Source organism: Ciona robusta, unplaced genomic scaffold (genome assembly GCF_009617815.1).
Source record: "Ciona robusta unplaced genomic scaffold, ASM961781v2 AP042727.1".
NCBI lineage: Eukaryota > Metazoa > Chordata > Ascidiacea > Phlebobranchia > Cionidae > Ciona > Ciona robusta.
The window spans coordinates 5,792-24,512 of NW_028323106.1; the positions used below are offsets into that span (position 1 = coordinate 5,792).

Sequence of the window (18,721 nt, forward strand, 5' to 3'; positions counted from 1 at the left end):
ACGAAATGAATTTCAATTGCTCTTCTATACGAACACCTGTAGATGCATTCACTAAGAGTTAGCGGAACTCTTCGCTTAGCTGTAATCTAGACCACTTTATAATCGGATTAGAGGTCGGTGGTTCACCTCCCCTTTCATGCTTGGCGCTAAACCTCTTCTGTATACGGTCAACCAGTATTATCTCGCTTCTGGAGTTTAGCATATATATATATATGTGTGTGTGTGGTACGTGTGCTTGCTTACTTCTCAACGGTTTAACTTTAGTACTACAAACTTTCGTGTGGATTGTATCAAATGAGAACATGTGGTTATTGCGTGGTATATTTGCGGGTACATGTTATATTACATACACGAAAAGCAATAGAGTGCGACGAAAAACAAATTGCACAAAAAGGCGATACGCAAGTAACAAACATCACAGTGCTGACGACATGTAGATTATAAGCTATGGGAAAGATTTCAATCTTGTTGAGCTTGTGGTGTGTATAAGTGTTCCTTTATATGCTGATATGTTGCGATAGCGTGACTCTGAATTTGCATGCGTTAAACCGCCTCCGTGATGTTATAGTTACGTCATCCACATCGTCATGACCTTTTCCCAGGTCAAATACGATTGTGACGTCACTTCGTTTGACAATAAAGGCGAAAAGGCGGTCACGCTTCGTTGCTTGGTCATAGAGTATTTTTCAAAGATAAAATGTCGATTTTTTTCGTTGGATTCGACCACGTGACTACGAGCCAACTCATGCGTGCAGTCGAACACCTGACAAAGGGATTTACATAATAATGTTGTGCAACGGTGGGAGGATTTCGTGCTTCCACAGATTTTAACTAGATAAAGCATTTCGTAATGACAGAAATCGTGGCTTTGGCTCAGCTGTAGTATCTAAGCGTCCCACTAACACAACTTGTATATAAATCACCTTTTGTAGTTTGTCTTTCATGCAACGTTGCAGAACACTCGACAGCAACACTTTGGTCGGAACCATATTATCATGAACTAAAATCGTTGAATATGGTGTCTTGATACCACAAGCTGTATCTGCTGATGGGACCGTTCGTGTGGTGCGTGAAATAAAAGTGTGAATAACGTTATCTCATTACCAGTACATGTCAATATGAGCCTACACTAGTAATTGAGGAAAATATAGAATGGATACGCTTTGCAACGTGTTGTATTCTTTCTATTCGATATCAGTGACAATTTAGTAAGCTTTTATTTACACTAAAACATCCAGAGTGCATACTTACCGTTACCATTATCGACGTCACAATTGTGTGCTTGACGTAATGTGCAAACAGCCAATGAAATCGCTGCAGCAGCGCGAACAGAAGGTGAATATTGTAGATACACGTCATGTAACAACGCAAGTTCGGAGAGGTAGAAAGAAAGTTGTTTTGCATCTTCAGATAAATTCGATTTCTGTCAAACGTTTTTTTTTTAAACTAAATGCCAATGTTTAATGTTTCTAAATATACTTCAGGTATTGTTAGCATCTAAAACCCATAATTTTTGGTTTTGTGTTCAACAATTAAGCACGCTCGTTTAGAGTCAAGGGCAATAAATAAGAATGAGAACATCTCTCACACCCCACCCAACTATATGTTAATTGTTCAGACAGTCTCAGTAGGCCATTTTAGCTTACCTATTAAACAATACACATAGGTACATAGATAAACACATACTTTGTGAAAAATATTTAGAAACTGTAACGTGGTAGGAACAGCCAGCGTGCATTTGAACTGACTCAACATGAGCCGCTCCATCAACAAAACTTCCGATCTAGCGTAAGTGTCTGCTGTAACGTAAGCAAACTCGTCAGCATCAGGAGGATATATCTCTTCAAACTTCGCTGCCAAAAACATAGACGTCGTCCCTGTGAATATATTGTACCCAATTTCAGATTTAAATATCAATTGCTTTTACTCGCTGTGTTTGATATCGTCAATAATTAGGCTTAAAATATAAGTGGGGAAATTTTAACCATTACATTGAACAGGTTCAAAATTGACAATAACAGCAAATAAAAATTGCAAAGCAGTTAACGTACAAACAGTTTACCCAGTAATTGTAACTTCGGACGCGACACCGACATTTCAGATAAAAAGCGGTCCACATAGGCTACTGCAAGGTGAAGGGTTTCGTTTTGTAGTTTGTATTCGTCTTGCACTTCGATTAACCAATCGATAAGTTTTACACGCATGGTTGAAGAAATTTCATTTTGCTTTTCAAGGTAGTCTTTTCTTGGTTGATACTTCGCTTCTGAATAAACCATGTATCGAAGAATATCTTCAGTGTATTCGTCCAGAATGTCAGTTTCCGGATTTTTGCGCTGAATAACGTTTAAAATTTCGTCAGTATCAAGAGCGACATCGTGCGGCTGAGAAATCGAGCGTTTTGAAGAGTCAAGCGAGGATAGCGATGACGTAAGCATCTCCATACTAACACAGCTTGTATTCGATTTCTCGCCATTAGGGGTGAGGAAACATTGGTCATCTTCTAACTCATACTTTTGGGAAGCGCTAAGTACTTCCCTAGTCGATGATAACAAGGTGACTTTTTCCAAATCCGAATCAAGATGTACAAATTTATAATTATCGCAGTTTTCTTTTCCGGGCCTGTGGTTTTTGTTGGTTTGTTTGGCGTTTTGATTGTGCTTATGGTTAAGAATGGAGTTGGAGGTTTCGTTGGTGTCTCTACTTTGCAGTGCAAGGTTATTGTTGTGAATTTCATCGGAAAGTAATGATCGTCGGTTCGTCAGCCACTTGTGTCCACTCTTAGCTGCCCTTGTCGGTTGAACCCTGGTGCTGTTCGGGTCCAAATTTCCAAGAGGTCGTCGATTAGCAATCATCTGTATTCAAAGACGCGCCGTTTGTATATTTAACACGTTGTGTATGCGCAATGACGAATAACAGTCTGAGGCATGCGCAATGACGAATATATGTCTGGGGCACGTTTAAAAATGTTGTATCAGCTCTTGTCGCCATATATTTACGAAGCAAAAAAAAACAACCATATTAGTTGTATGAGCAAAGCTTAACTTGGCCTATATAGAAAGTTTATGCTGTAATATTCCTGGCCTGGTACAACAAATGCTTACCTTTTGAACACTTCCACGCTAATAAGTTGTTTAATTGGCTTCTGCAGTAGTTTTCTAACCGTTCAGTGTTATGGTTCAATAACAAAATAACGTAGATCGCAGCTGTTTAAGCAAATTTCAAACAGTTTCCTCTGTACAGACAGCTTCGTATGCTGAATCTGCCCAGAATATGGTTTCTATGACAATGATTGCTTCAAATCTGGTTTAGTATTAGTTACCAAATAATTGAGCTTTGTGATGTAAAAATACGGACTTGTGTACAGTAAAATAAAACTAAACTTGCGGCATAATTAAATTTATTATCTCATTCGGTTAGCGATTTGTGTTTTTAATTACTATAATAAAAAATAGGTTGATTGGTACGAACAGAATTTATACAAAGCAATAATTATTAAAAGTAATGAATTGTATATATATTGGTCGCACGCAGTTAGTAGTCCGTGCACCGTAGGCTTCACGTATGGGGCTTTGGCACCATATTAAATTTAATGGGGTTCTGCGTGTTTGTTTTTGTCAACCACCAACCGAGATAAAAGAAAGTAATACCTTTACAATCATTTTTTGGATCCCCTATTCGGCTATAAATGTTATAGGTTTTTAAGTGCTCACCTTTGATGAAATCTGTAACTTGTTGCTCCAACAGAAATATGTAAAGCTTACAGTACAATAATTAATCAATATAACATACGTTCTGAAACAAATTCATATATAACAGGTCGCTAATTAAATTGGTTGGTTTCTATGGTAATGAATAATTCAAATCAATCGCCCAATGTTATTTTTAAAATAAACATGTTTTGTGTTTGTCCCAAACTCAACAATTATATTTTGTCATCGCCAATACTGTTTCGTCATAACAAGGGTTAACACTGGTAAACTTTCACCTAGCCTTAAGGACGATGAACTTCACCACTAATACCCTCGTAACTCCAAGGAGCATAATGTACACAGCGTGTCGCATGACTTGTCATGTGTTTAAATTTACACTAAGGAGATAAACTGTATGATAAAATAAAACTAACACTGTTGAGAAACGACCTGGGTAGTCTCATATTGGGCACGTGGTAAAACAAATGATTATCCATCATTACAATAATATTTAGCAGAGTCCGTATCTGATATTTAGTAAGGGGCAAGATCGCGCACGAATCAAGACTTCTCACCTTTTAATGTAGTTTTATGAATAAAAAAAATATGAATGTAACCGTAATAGTATGCTGTCCTATATTCCCATGCCTCCACAAAATTATAAATTCATTGAACTTTCTTTGTTTGCTACCAAATAGAACGAGAAAATAGAATGAAAAGTTGTCCGATCTACCCCCACCGTACGGTATACATTCATAGATAAACGGCCTGGAATTGATATAGAAAACTTATTCTACTGCAAGTATTGCGACGTATTCTTGTTTTTCATAAAAGCGAACGAACATACAGTTCTTCTTTGGAACATACAAATCTAAAGCCAACATAAACATGAGTGGACCGTAATTTTTAAACGTCACATAAACTGTGATAATTTTATTCCTATTCACTCAATTCATGTATAAACAAGACTAAAACCAATATGTTTTTAATCAGTTAATGACCACCATTTTTACCAGTTTATGTACAACTGATGTTACAACTAAAAAAGGTGTCGATGTACATAAATGTTATGTTAATATTTAAGCATTGATCACTTTTCTGTGTGGGCAGATATACGTTATGCACTTTAAAATTATAATAGCTATGGATTATCGCTGCACGCTGGAGTGGCGATAATAAAATTAAAAAAATAGAAGTTCGTCTGTCCGTTGACTACGTTATTATCACCGTCCTTAACAGAACACTATTTTTGATAGTTGTCTTATCGGGGAAGTTCCGTTAAAAAACTAAAAATTCCCCTAAATACTGCCCTTTTAACAAGTTGCAAATCCAATGAATGAGCCAACGTGCAACGGAGGATATTGTACGGTAAAAATTTAGCTACATCTTCGCCAAAATGGGTCTGTTAACGGATACTAGACACTGTTTGCATAGTCACGAATATTGCTGTCATATATGCTTAAAAAGTATTTCTTTTCTGGTGTGCTAACTTTCCACTGCTGTGACGTCGTTGCAAATATCTTGTTTCTGCTTCTGTATTTCAATTTATGTTGGTTTTCTTACAAAACGAATCGCACTTTATTTACTCTGCATTATCAATATATGTATATCACCATGTTTAATGTCCTTGAAAATACACTCTTTCTGTTCCTTGTGATTTTAACTTCTCAATATGACCAGTGGTGTTTTGGTTGTTTAATAGTTAACTCATTCGTTTCCAGATTCTGCTTATCATGCACCTTTTTTTATATGACTATTTCGTACATTTTTTGCTGTGGATCATCGTATGCTAAACTGAGACAAAATTTACCCCCCGAAGTAAATTCCCCGCATTTGGAGGGTAAATGAGCTACCAGTCAAAATCCACATCAGTTTGCGGTGTAAGAGAAAACTGTACCAATTGTAGTACTTTACAAGTCATTGAACAACTCGTAGCCAAAAAGCTAACACATACGTCGCATTAAATATAACTAATGTAATTAGTGGTTTTCACTTTTTAATACGTCAGCCGTATATTACATTTACATATTGGGGGGAAATCTGATAAACATCTTTGTTAAAAGGGTAGAACATACAAAAAAAGTTTAAGAACCACTGCTGTAGATAAACAATTCCTATTACATTGCGAATCATTTGCATTGCGAATCACAAAACGAAAGTATGATTTTCTGAATAATTTTAGCATTACCATGGGCGGGTTTAAAAACTATTCGACAAAACATAAATATTGAGCGGGAGATCGACTTACTTTTGTCGATTTTGGCCTCTTTAAAACTCTTGGCTAGTTCATGGTTTATGATGACACGGTTCTTGACAAATTTCCAACACTTTTTAAATATTTATCAGAGATTAGAAACTTAAAAGAAGTTTCATGTTATAGATCCTCAAACCGCTTCCAAACTATGCCAATCTTTTCCAAATATTACTACTTGGGTGGACAGCATTAGCTAGTGTTTTATTTGTAAATGTAAGCCACGGCTCATTTAGAATCTCAGTTTTTGACAATCTTTGAAAGGTGTGGTTTTTCTTTTTTTGTTAGCATATTGCATGTATCTTTTCAGGGTTTTTAACTTTTTTCAAAATGTTTAAACCTGTATACTCTGGTTAGTTTACCTAATACATAGTAATGTTTTATTGTTTGATTGTAAAAATAGTACTAGTAGCCCACATGTTCCTACATGGTATAAATACATGTACATTTACAAAACTTCATTACCATTGTTACATTTCTTTTAGTTTGGGTTTAAAAAGGTGGTTTGAATCAAAGCCAAATACATTCTTGGTTCTGCTAGCAATCTAACATTTTATCAAACAAATTTGTAGTTTTGCATGTCGTTTCCAAATAGCCATATTGGGGTAAACAGTGTAAATAAAATAGTAGGGTGTGGTAAAGATGGGATCCGTATGCACACATTGCCCAATCATCGAAACTCAAAATGTATGACAGTTTTTGGATGATATCGCGAGTTTAATAGTATCATACCTTTATTATTTGCCAACACTTTAATATATTCAAACACCTGAGGAGTTATTTAACGTTTCAAAAACAGGCGAGGTAAGGCAGAGAGTTTAAAATCCTTGGTATTTCTTTATGTTATTATATCTGTATATACTATATTTAAATTACCCCTGGGTACAAGTTATTAAATAAAAGCAAACGTTTTAGCAACGTTTTAACAACAAGTTGTATTTATGGTATTCTGCAACTTGTAGTTAACGTACCGAAATTAACAGCGAGTGCCAGTTCTTTTTCCACATAAATGTTATATATACATATTAGTTTATAAATGTATTTTTGTTCTAATTAACTATTCTTCCTGTTTTTTTTTTCATATTCATATCTCCGTTTTTATCACAAAAGTTAAACTAATGTTCATAGACAAAATTAAACAAAATGTTTTAGTATATTTTATGATTGAACTGGCAAACTACAAAATTTCAGCAGTTTTAATATGATTCCGCGAGTGTTTAAAATGAGCATATTGTTCATGCTTTTCAGCGTTAAAACGTGTTGTATTCTTAATGCCCAACAACAGTAACCGCCTTTACCGCGCAGTTTGTTGGGCCGTGAGAGTACGGTCGAAACAATAATGGAATATTTTTAGGGTTTGTCCATCGTCTATAACCTAAAGTACCTACAACGTAAGATTTATAAAATAAAGTTCCATCCTACCCCAACCTACTATATTTTGTTTCCGGATGTTTATAAGCATCCGCATTAATGCCTACGTTACATCAACCGCCAAAACAACAACACAAAAATCTCCGAGTTAATATGCGTATATTCACGATATCTTCCGGACTATTGCGTACAAAAACTGTATCGCGAACTTCCACATACAGACTTGCATTGTTTAAACAGGTGGTGCTGACTCAGTCTCACTATGGTTGGTTTTATCAAATTTATCTAGATAGCAAATTTATCATGTTACCGCCTTGTGCTGGTTACGACCTGTTTAACTTTAAGAACTATATTAACAAAGCAGCTTTACACATCCACAACAAAACCACAGTACAAACAAACCACAGCAAGCGTGTAATAAAGTATTGTGCTGTAATTATTGTAGTAGACCATTTATGAGACCTTTGCTTTCTTGTTATAATTTCTGTGCTCAACGTGGCATATTTATTTCTAGTAGTATATAGTACACAATGGAGAAAGATAGGACACTTACGCACATATTGGTTTTTGGGTAATACCAAGAAATAGTACTATAATTCCTTTATTAATTAACAACAAGTCAAAAAAAACATAATAAAACACACGAGAATTTATTTAGCGATTCGCACAACAAGTCAAATTTTAAAAATTCAAAAAAACACAGGATAATATGGGACAGTTTAAAATCATTGCTAATTTTGATTAAATTGTATTTATTATTAGTAATACACGTAAATAACACGAAATAATACTGTACGCTTTGAAAATCAAGTTTGAACATTCTTTTCCTTGCCCTACTGCTGTAGGTTTTAACATGTTACCTACGCATTATAATACTGTACAATTGGTATTGTTTAAACGATGATGGACATTGTTCGAACATCAGTTGATAAATATTGTATCCTACAAATGTATATGAACTTGTAATAACAGAAAAGTGATAATAAATATTGATAAAGTTTACATTTTTGCTACAAATTGGGTATTACTACAATGTTTTTCGTACAAGGTACTTCACATAAATTATCTCCAAGTGCAAATGACTGAATTTTGAATATATTTTTAACGACTTCCACAGACCGTTGTTAATTCCTTAAATCACAATCAGGATATTTGGATATTATGTATTAAAGGTGCCCCATCTTCCCCCACCCTACTATACATCATTTTAAACCGATATTTTTTGTTGTTTTTATCTCAAATTAAAATCATATTGACCCCCGCCGATTTTCTTCATACTTATATCTCAGTGTTTTTACAAAATTAGTTTTACGAGACAAAATCAAACTGTACGAAATATTCAAGGTTGTTTTATGAAGCTATGAAACTAGCTTAATCGTTCACACTCGCAATCTACACAATTTCATCGGCTTTAGTATTATTTTTGCGAAATTCAAAATTAGCACCTTACTATTTCGCAGTTTTTTACCTGTTTAAAATCTACTGTTTCTAATTTAGCCATTTTTTAATATTTTAAAACAGTATATAGCTTTAAAGCGCGTTTTAAAAAGTCGTGATATTACTGTCAAATAATTCTGTAACATTATTTTCCTGATTACCATTAAATGGGGGTCCGTAAAAAGGAAATTAAAAAAAGTCTTGTCTGACAAAGTGTTCCATCTTCCCCCATCCTACTGTATACATGCAGATTTTTAATTGCTATTTTTTGAAACGTATGAAAATGTTATTTCTTAGATAATGTCTGGTTAATTTTTTTCCGGAGACGGTAACCTTTGTAACAAAACGTAATACGCACGTAAAATTCTCCTTGCATGATTACAGTGCGCACACCAGATAATACGCACGTGATTATTTACACCAGGTCGCATGACCAGTTCTTATGACCTCGCAGGTCGTTTTCTTTAGGAGCACCGTGTACATAGTAGGTCGTAATCATTTATTTAAACACACACAATGAAATGCATTATAAAAGAAAAGGAAACTGTTGAGAAACAGTCTCATTTGTCGTAGATGGCCGCATTATATATTAAAAGAGAGAAAATTGTGAATTTTAGTTGCGAAGTTTTTTTTTATAAATTATGAGTTCGATTATAACAGCACGGTAGGCTACCCCTCGTGTATCAATAACGTAAGCGCCTCTAATGAATTATCAACCAGGATCGATATTTAAGATGTAAAACAGTTTTTTTTTTCGTTTTGAGATTTGGCGAAATGCTGAGTATAGTGCTGAATTATTCATATATGTTAAAATCGCTTATTATACCAACTTTAACATTATTTTAAAAACAGTAAATTTTTAAATACACTAATATTGCCAATTAATTTTATTTTTTTTAGTAAGTTACTTCTAAGGTCGCTTTAAGACCATGATGCTTTATTTGTACATATTTGCGATAAGCATTCTATTTTTTAACTACGTTGGTGCCGATGTAACGCCCACAGAAAGTTTTCCGCATAATGTTGTATTGGACAGCACGAATGAAAGGGTAACGTTATATTGGAAAAATAATGACACCCACATGACATTTGAGGTATAAGAATATTAAACTATGCACAGCGCTATACTTGCTATGGTCACTGAATAGTATTTTATGTTTCTTTTTGTTTTCATTCTATACCCATTCGCATTCTACCTATTTGAAAGTAATGTTTTCTAATAAACCTTTTATCTCATGTATTTAATAAAACGATGGAGTGTATGGGGAGGAAGTATAAGCAGGAGTTTTGTATGTGTTTGTTAATATATTTTATCCGTATATCTTAACGAAACAATGTAAGATGTGCATTTCGAAATCTGGTAGAGTGAGAAAGGATGGGAAACTTTTTCATTCTATTTTCTCTTCCCGTTTAGTAGGAAACAAAACACATGTAAACAGTAAAGAATTATAAAACCGTATCCTTACGATTCCCATATACCGTTGTAAATTGTTTTTAATTCACAGTCAAAATATTCAGATATTAAGTGCTAAAAGTTTTCCATCTTTCTCCACTCTATCATACTATTTTTATTAAAATATAAATATAAAATATATAAAATATAATTTTATTTATATATTTCAGATGCATGGTCAAACAACTGGCTGGGTTGGAATAGGGTTATCCCCTAATGGAGGAATGATTGATGCAGACATTTATATTGGTTGGGTTAAAGACGGAAACGCTTACATAACGGTATTGTGCACCATGCGCTAAACTGGGCACCGTAAATAATGCAAACAACCTGTTTACTGAGTAATCAACTAACCACCTATGTTTGCTACAAACAATACCGTGGCAATTCATTTCCTAATATGTACAATGGTCTTTAATAGCTTATGTCCAACAGTCGACACAGATATGTGCCATCTTGACAGAACTTAAACAAACAGAATGCAGAGAATCTTATGTTTTTCCAACCATTACGTATACGTTTTAAACAAACTTTTTGGTCTAACCAATACCTAGGCTTAAACGCAGGTTTTATGATGACGGAACATAATTTTTATTCATAGGTTTACATACGACAACGGTTGTATAGTAGGGTTCCATTTTGTTGGTAAACACTTTTTTGTTACAGAAATCATAAACCGTAGCCCCGCGACTCTAAAACAGTGTTGTCACCTGTTAAAAAAACGCTCGGGAAATATGGGATTTAGGTGCAAACAGTTACCCATCTAACCACATAGTACTTTATATATATATGACGTGAACAAGCCAGAACGTTTCCTAAATAATATAGGATCGACATGGACAAGATTCCAATACGTACCCACCAAAGGATCTGGAACAAAATGTGGATTTGCTCCTTGGTTATGAATGCGATGGTTGGACTGTTATTAAATTTGTTCGCCAGATACCTGCGTGTGAAGCTGATTACGATCGGCCAATAACAGTGAGTTGTAATTGCCAAACTATGAAAATAAAACACAAATTACAAACACCTTTCAGCAAATACTTTTATTAGTTTAACGAAAGATTTCAAATATTTTTTAAATATATTTATTTAAATTAAAATACAGTATATGGAACTATACGGTTCAACATGTACACGAAATCCGTATTTAAGATAATTTGTAGACTCATGTCCTACTATTTTAGAGTGACACAATAAAAATGATTTGGGCTTTGGGAGCCAAAGATCCAGCTGGTGATGATGTTGTTGCCTCTGACGATTATCATCAGACCAGTAGAGGTAAGAACTATATTATACGTAGTAGGGTGAGAAAGAGTGGACACCTGCTCATTGTATGTTTACGTCCCATTTGATGGTAAACAAAGAACGTTTCTTACGACTTCCGCAGACCGTTGTCATTTTTTTAAAACACACCTAGGGTATTTGAGTATCATGTACTAAAGGTGTCCCGTCTTCTCCTGATATTTCTTTGAACATATCTGGACACGTAACAGTCGATACCGTTACAATAACTTAAAGGAAATACAATATGCACGATTATATGATTTAACATTTATCTTTAATCCATGACACAACCATATGATTTAGTTCATTGGTGCACCTTATTGTTATATAGTTATATTCTTTGCAAAAAAAACGGATATTTAATGGCAAGGATGTATTTTTACAGGGGGACGAAGTGTCATGTTGTTTGACATTCCAAATTTCAGCGAATCGATGTTTCCCGAAGGAGAAGAAGAAACGCATCACAGCTTTGATCTGATTAACGAAGAATTCCATTTGCCTGCAGTAAAATCCTACTACAATTGTCGAGTTATGGCGCTTCCACAAACTGGAGAAAAGTTACATTTGGTCAAGGTGGGTGACGATAACCTTGAGCCAACGAGTTTAGCCATACTGTACTGTTTAGGGTTTTCCCCCAAACATATTAGGTTTGATTTAAAAATCTACGGTAGATTGTCTCGCTCCTTTATTTTTCATGTTTGCTTTAAGTACATTCTGTTTTATTCCAGTCAGAGCCAATAATACAACCTGGCCATGAATTGTTTTTGCATCATATTCTACTTTACGAATGTGCTGGCGACTACGCGGTACCGGTGAGTTTCATGAAACGAATATTGTAAGCCAACTTTAGCATTTTGTATTACAAGAGAGCTTAGCCTTAATGAAAGGACACATACTGTCATTAGTTTATTTTAACTAACAGTTTTACTGCGACGAACGTCAAAAAATAATTAAAAACAAACAAAAAGTAATCAACAAAACGGTTTCTTTACGCCCTTTGAGCCATGTAGAAATAAACAAATTGCTTTAATAAAGCTATTACCAACAAAGTTTTTGGAATAATTAATTTTTTTTATTGTATTACCAACATGTTAAGAAAAACCTTTATTTATCCGCACAGAAACTGCCCGATTACTTGAGTTGCAACATTAACCTATGTAATTAACCATAGACATAGACGATACTAAAGAGATTAACCAGAGACCAGGGCCGTATCCAGGAATTTAAAAAAGGGGGGGTCCGCAAGTTTTTGTTTAGAAAATGGTCGCGTATAAACGTAACGCTTTATAAAAACATATCCTGACTAACATAAATAAAAACGCGCACACTGGCGCAAATAGACCTGCTCCAAGGGGGTCATTCTAATTTGTTCTCCAAGGGGGTCATTGCTCCAAGGGAAGGGGGTAATTTAAAAAAAAAATTGTGCTTAAACCCCCACCTTTCTACTGTAGCGGCTGATGTGGGAAAGCAGTAGATTTTATCTTTAATTTGATGCTACAACAAAATATATTGAAGTCTTGAGACTGAATGTCTACAACTTACGTCCCTCTAATAACCGGTTTTCCGTGTACAACATTCTGGCATTCGTGTTAATTTACGTCTTCTTTGTGTAGGCTCAAACAGAGACAATTAAAGTATCGTCAAAGCGCAGTTAAAGCACTCCCGATTCCTTTAATGTCTATCTTTGTATAATTACTGACCCAGCGGGCACTCGACGTCTTTTCGACGTACGGTTTTTAGTCGAAATGAAGTCGCGACGTCTTTTGGACGTCATGGCCAGATTTGGTCATCCAAAATACGTTTATATGACGTCGATTGTATGTCTTGCTTCTACGTGAAATTTAGCGACGTACCTTCACCGTCTAAATTGTGGATAAAAAGGGTACACAGGTGGACTGCATGCAAAATTAAACAATTAATGGACGTAAAATCTTGGTTTAATAAAACGTCGTCGACAAAAGGCCTAAATTAAACGTCTATTAGACGTTGAATATTGGTTTCATAAAACGACGACGAAAAAAGGACTAAATTAAACGTCTATTAGACGTTGAATATTGGTTTCATAAAACGACGTCGAAAAGGGGACTAAATTAAACGTCTATTAGACGTTGAATATTGGTTTCATAAAAAGACGTCGAAAAGGGACTAAATTAAACGTCTATTAGACGTTAAATATTGGTTTCATAAAACGACGTCGAACAAAGGACTAAATTAAACGTCTATTAGACGTTGAATATTGGTTTCATAAAACGACGTCGAAAAAGGGACTAAATTAAACGTCTATTAGACGTTGAATATTGGTTTCATAAAAAGACGTCGAAAAAAGGACTAAATTAAACGTCTATTAGACGTTGAATATTGGTTTCATAAAACGACGTCGAAAAAGGGACTAAATTAAACGTCTATTAGACGTTGAATATTGGTTTCATATAATGACGTCGAAAAATGGACCAATTTAATCGTATGTTAGACGTTGAATATTGGTTTCATAAAACGACGTCGAAAAAAGGACTAAATTAAACGTATATTAGACGTTGAATATTGGTTTCATAAAACGACGTCGAAAAAAGGACTAAATTAAACGTACATCAGACGTTGAATATTGGTTTCATAAAAAGACGTCGAAAAAAGGACTAAATTAAACGTATATTAGACGTTGGATATTGGTTTCATAAAAAGACGTCGAAAAAAGGACTAAATTAAACGTATATTAGACGTTGGATATTGGTTTCATAAAACGACGTCGAAAAAAGGACTAAATTAAACGTATATTAGGCGTTGAATATTGGTTTCATAAAAAGACGTTAAAAAAAGGACTAAATTAAACGTATATCAGACGTTGAATATTGGTTTCATAAAACGACGTCGAAAAATGGACTAAATTAAACGTCTATTAGACGTTGAATATTGGTTTCATAAAACGACGTCGAAAAAAGGACTAAATTAAACGTATATCAGACGTTGAATATTGGTTTCATTAAACGACGTCGAAAAAAGGACTAACTTAAACGTCTATCAGACGTTGAATATTGGTTTCATAAAAAGACGTCGAAAAATGGACTAAATTAAACGTCTATTAGACGTTTAATATTGGTTTTATAAAACGACGTTGAAAAAAGGGACTAAATTAAACCCGTCTTCTGGACGTTGAATATTGGTTTCATAAAACGACGTCGAAAAATGGACCAATTTAATCGTATGTTAGACGTTGAATATTGGTTTCATAAAACGACGTCGAAAAAAGGGACTAAATTAAACCTATATGAGACGTTGAATATTGGTTTCATAAAAAGACGTCGAAAAAAGAACTAAAATAAACGTATATTAGACGTTGAATATTGGTTTACTAACAAGACGTATTTAAAAAAAAACATTTAAATGATGGTACAATTTACTTTCGCGACTGTAATGCATGTGCTATACAATTAGTATAACGTATATGTTTTTATTTGATGACTGTGGCCTAATATATAATATCGAAGTCATGAATGAATGAATGAATGAATGAATGAATGGATGTAACTTGCTTTATCCTCGCGTGGCCGGAAAACGACAGTCGTTATCACACGGGTTTATCACCTCGTGCCAGCTTACGAGTTACCATGAATGTTACTTTGTGGGTTTTTTTGGGGGGGAGATTTTTTCTTTTTTTTTATGTATATGGCGGATAATTTGGACAACCCATTATAGTAACCACTGGGTTGGAGCAATTGCCTTTAAGTGTCTTGCCCAAGAACACATACGCCCACAATGGTAGCAGCGACGAGCCTTGAATCCATTACCACCGGGTTGGAGGCAGGCGCGCTAACCACTTTTCCACGGCGCCGGACTCATATAGGTTTATATAGGAATATTCAATATTCCCCATTATTCTGCGCGGATATAAGGAATTATCTTTTGCTCTTTTTTTGGTTTGGACAAACGCCAAACGCAAAATAAACAACTCGAAGCAGAACCGCTTACGAGCGACACCTCGTGAATACCAGCACTGTAACATCAACAAGCCGAGAAAACTCGCTTTATTGGTGCATTTCGAGCAAGACGAATTTAAAAATAGATAAACAGTCGTGTACACTACCCACACGTCTCCAATGATCCCTCAACACACCGATTACACATACTTAAAACCGTTTCGTCCGGTCGTAAAACGAACACCAAAACACTTTGCGGTGTGACATGCTAACAACGAATGGGTTGTTATCATCGAACAAATAAAATCATATTTTAATATCATACCTACAGATGACAAAACACCACTTGATACTTCAGCCAGCTATTAAAATATCGATCTTGTATCCCTAATAACGCCCTTTGCCAACGCACCGCTTCTTTATAATGACCATGATGCTTTTAATTAGATCATTAAGGCCCATCATGCCTATATGTCTTACCATTGCAACTATTCATATTAGGACGCAATTATTGTGCGATCGTACGATATTACCACGCAAACAATATTATATTCCGTCGTTTCTTTCGCGCTGATGCTTGATGCTCTTATTATTTCCTCAAGCCGCCGACAGTCATCTTCTACCCTTCTAGCGGAGGCCTTTCTTGCGCAAGATTCCTCTAATACTGCAGATGTATACCAGGTGCCTCATCGTATACCAAGCGACAAGCAACATGACTTTACATATTCAGCCTACGGGTTTTCCGGTCTTCTCAAACTTCACAGTTTTCTCTCGAGCATGTTTCATGATCCTCAAACCCTGGTCACTATAGCGAGTTGTTCTGATAATCAAGACAAGATATTTCAAAATGACAATCGGAATTATATTCTTCCGCCTACTGCGGCAAAGAGGCTCACACGCTTTTTTTTTTTTTTTTTTTTTTTTTTTATTGGAATAAAATAATACAAACAGTGGCAACTATGCGGAAGCAATGTACAAGTACACAGTTCAGGTGGTTGCACCCCATTTAAAGAAGTGTGTGGACGTTCGCCCACATGCTTTAGCAATATAAAATTCCGTTATTTGAGCATTTTCTGTGTCATATTTAAATATATTAAAATCAGGTGGTTTCGCTTGGATTCTAGATCGGTATATACAGAAACGTGCACACAATAATAAACAATTCACAAGAGTGTCAGTAATACCAAATAAAAGGTGCCTTAAGTGAAAACTAAAGGGCCTCCGGATGCTTGCACAAATCCAGTTTTCAACTTTATACCAGAATTGCTTAACTTTCGGGCAATAATAAAACGCGTGTAATAAAGTTTCTATTTCTGTTTTGCATGAAACGCATCGGTCAGTGTCTTTAACTCCCAATTTGAAAAGTGTTTCATTTGTTACAATAGCGTGGTTTTGTAATTTTATTTGAAAAGATCTTAATTTTGTTTCCAACGTGCAAAAATAATTGTTCATGTAAACTTTCTCCCAGTCGTCTATGTTCCCAATCATTGCGCACCATTTTTGCTGCGCTCCGAGAATTGGTTCCTCCAACGCCGCAACAATGCTTCGGTACATCGAGCTTGTCGAATTTAATTCTCCTAGGCCATTTAACAATTGTTGCACCCTACTGGCGCTGTTATTCTCTATCACAATATTGCCTGTGTCCCAGCTTTCAGGTATAGATTTAATGAGTTCGTTATAGCGTTCGTAGTCGCTCTTATTATCTTTAACGTTGTATTTTGTAACAATTTCAGTATAGCTCATATAGTTTCCACCTTCATTTATTAGTTGATTATAATTTACTATGCCGACATTTGCAAACTCTTGGATTAGAAAGGAACGAGATCGGTATTTAATTTTCGCGTTTAACCACAGTGTTCTCGAGCTATTAATTTTCTCCCCCAGTGCACCACAGTCATATATCCGTTTGAGCGTTAGTAAAGTGGTTCGGAGCGCTCGGATAGGCAGTATACGCCGGAAGTCAACAGATGTTTCACGCAGTGATGATTGTAATGTTGCGATTAACACCCCCGTGTTAAAGTAACGGGATTCAATTTCTTTCCATGGCGATCGATATTCTGGGTTTAACAGAAATTTTAACCATTTAGATTGTAAGGCTAATATGTAAGCATCGATGTTTATCATGTTCGTTCCTCCATGTTTTATTTCGCGACAGAGTGTTTTTCTCTTTATGCGTTCCCATTTTGAGCCCCAAATGAACCGAAAAATCTTTGTGTTTAGTGATTTCACTATGTATTTTGGAATTGGCATTGGGAGAACGCTTGCTTTGTAAGTGAGTATCGGGATTATCAGGGATTTCACGACCGTAACCTTTCCAAGAATGGTAAGAGGCCTGCCGGACCAGATATTTAGCAAAGTTGCTATTTTCTTCAGCGGCTTTGTCAAATTTAGGTCAATTATGATTTTAGCGTTTTGGTCGTGTATTGGGAACTCAATGCCCAAATATTTTATGTGGTCTTGCGGCCACAGGAGGCCCAAATCCATCATAGGTTTACTTAAACATTTTCGTTTACTACCAACGTAGAAGGCTTGTGATTTTTGGAAATTAATCACGCATCCAGCTCTTAAGCCAAACTCGTTCAAAATCTTAAAAATCGTATTAAAACTATTCTCCTCACCGTCGGTAAATATCACGGTGTCATCAGCCAGAAGCGATATCTTAATTTCCGTATCATTAATTTTGACGCCCTTAAAGTCAGCTAGGCGAATTTCCGCGGCTAACGTTTCGATGGCGAGAACGAATAGTGATGGAGATATCGGATCTCCCTGCCTGCAACCTCTGCCTATTTCGAAGAGGCGAGACACATGACCGTTATTTGTTATTATACATCGTGGCTTTCTGTAAAATATACTAATCCATTTTTGTATGTATTTCCCAAACCCCCAGTTTTTTTATCATTTCGTGGACAAAATTAAAGTTCAGTGTGTCAAAGGCCTTATAAAAGTCTAGGCTGATAACTGTGCCTGGTACGTCTTCTAAGTCACAATAGTCAATTACATCAAATAGCAATCTAATATTATCACCGATGAATCGACCCTTAATAAAACCATTTTGGTCCGGGTGTATTAACTCGGGTAAAGTAGATTTTATTCTTAAGTTGATAATTTTGGAAACTATTTTATAATCGACGTTTAGAAGCGTGATCGGTCGATAATTGGTAGCAAACAGCGGATCTTTACCGTCTTTTGGGATCAGCGATATTACGCCTTCTGTCTGTGTGTTTGTTAACATGCCGATAACTTCAGTGCGCCGAATTGCGTCGATCAAGAATGTTTTAATATCCGGCCAAAAGCTTTTGTAGAATTCTGCTGACAGTCCATC

General features: G+C 35.5%; 2 protein-coding genes across 2 annotated transcripts; one reads left to right on the forward strand and one right to left on the reverse strand.

Moving 5' to 3' along the window:
* Positions 1–360: 360 nt before the first annotated feature.
* LOC149724575 (uncharacterized) lies at positions 361–3,803 on the reverse strand. The gene is made up of 7 exons (XM_089893109.1): positions 3,711–3,803; positions 3,102–3,259; positions 2,063–2,852; positions 1,687–1,877; positions 1,252–1,423; positions 924–1,045; positions 361–763 (listed from the first exon to the last, which is right to left on the reverse strand). Exons 3-7 carry the CDS (start codon positions 2,850–2,852, stop codon positions 569–571), a joined length of 1,470 nt encoding a protein of 489 aa, XP_089749235.1. The 5' UTR covers positions 3,102–3,259; positions 3,711–3,803; the 3' UTR covers positions 361–568.
* A 6,541-nt stretch (positions 3,804–10,344) lies between these two features.
* Positions 10,345–13,187, forward strand: LOC149724576 (DBH-like monooxygenase protein 1 homolog). The gene is made up of 5 exons (XM_089893116.1): positions 10,345–10,482; positions 11,030–11,182; positions 11,389–11,482; positions 11,874–12,061; positions 12,217–13,187. Exons 1-5 carry the CDS (start codon positions 10,372–10,374, stop codon positions 12,325–12,327), a joined length of 657 nt encoding a protein of 218 aa, XP_089749242.1. The 5' UTR covers positions 10,345–10,371; the 3' UTR covers positions 12,328–13,187.
* The last annotated feature ends 5,534 nt before the right edge of the window (positions 13,188–18,721 follow it).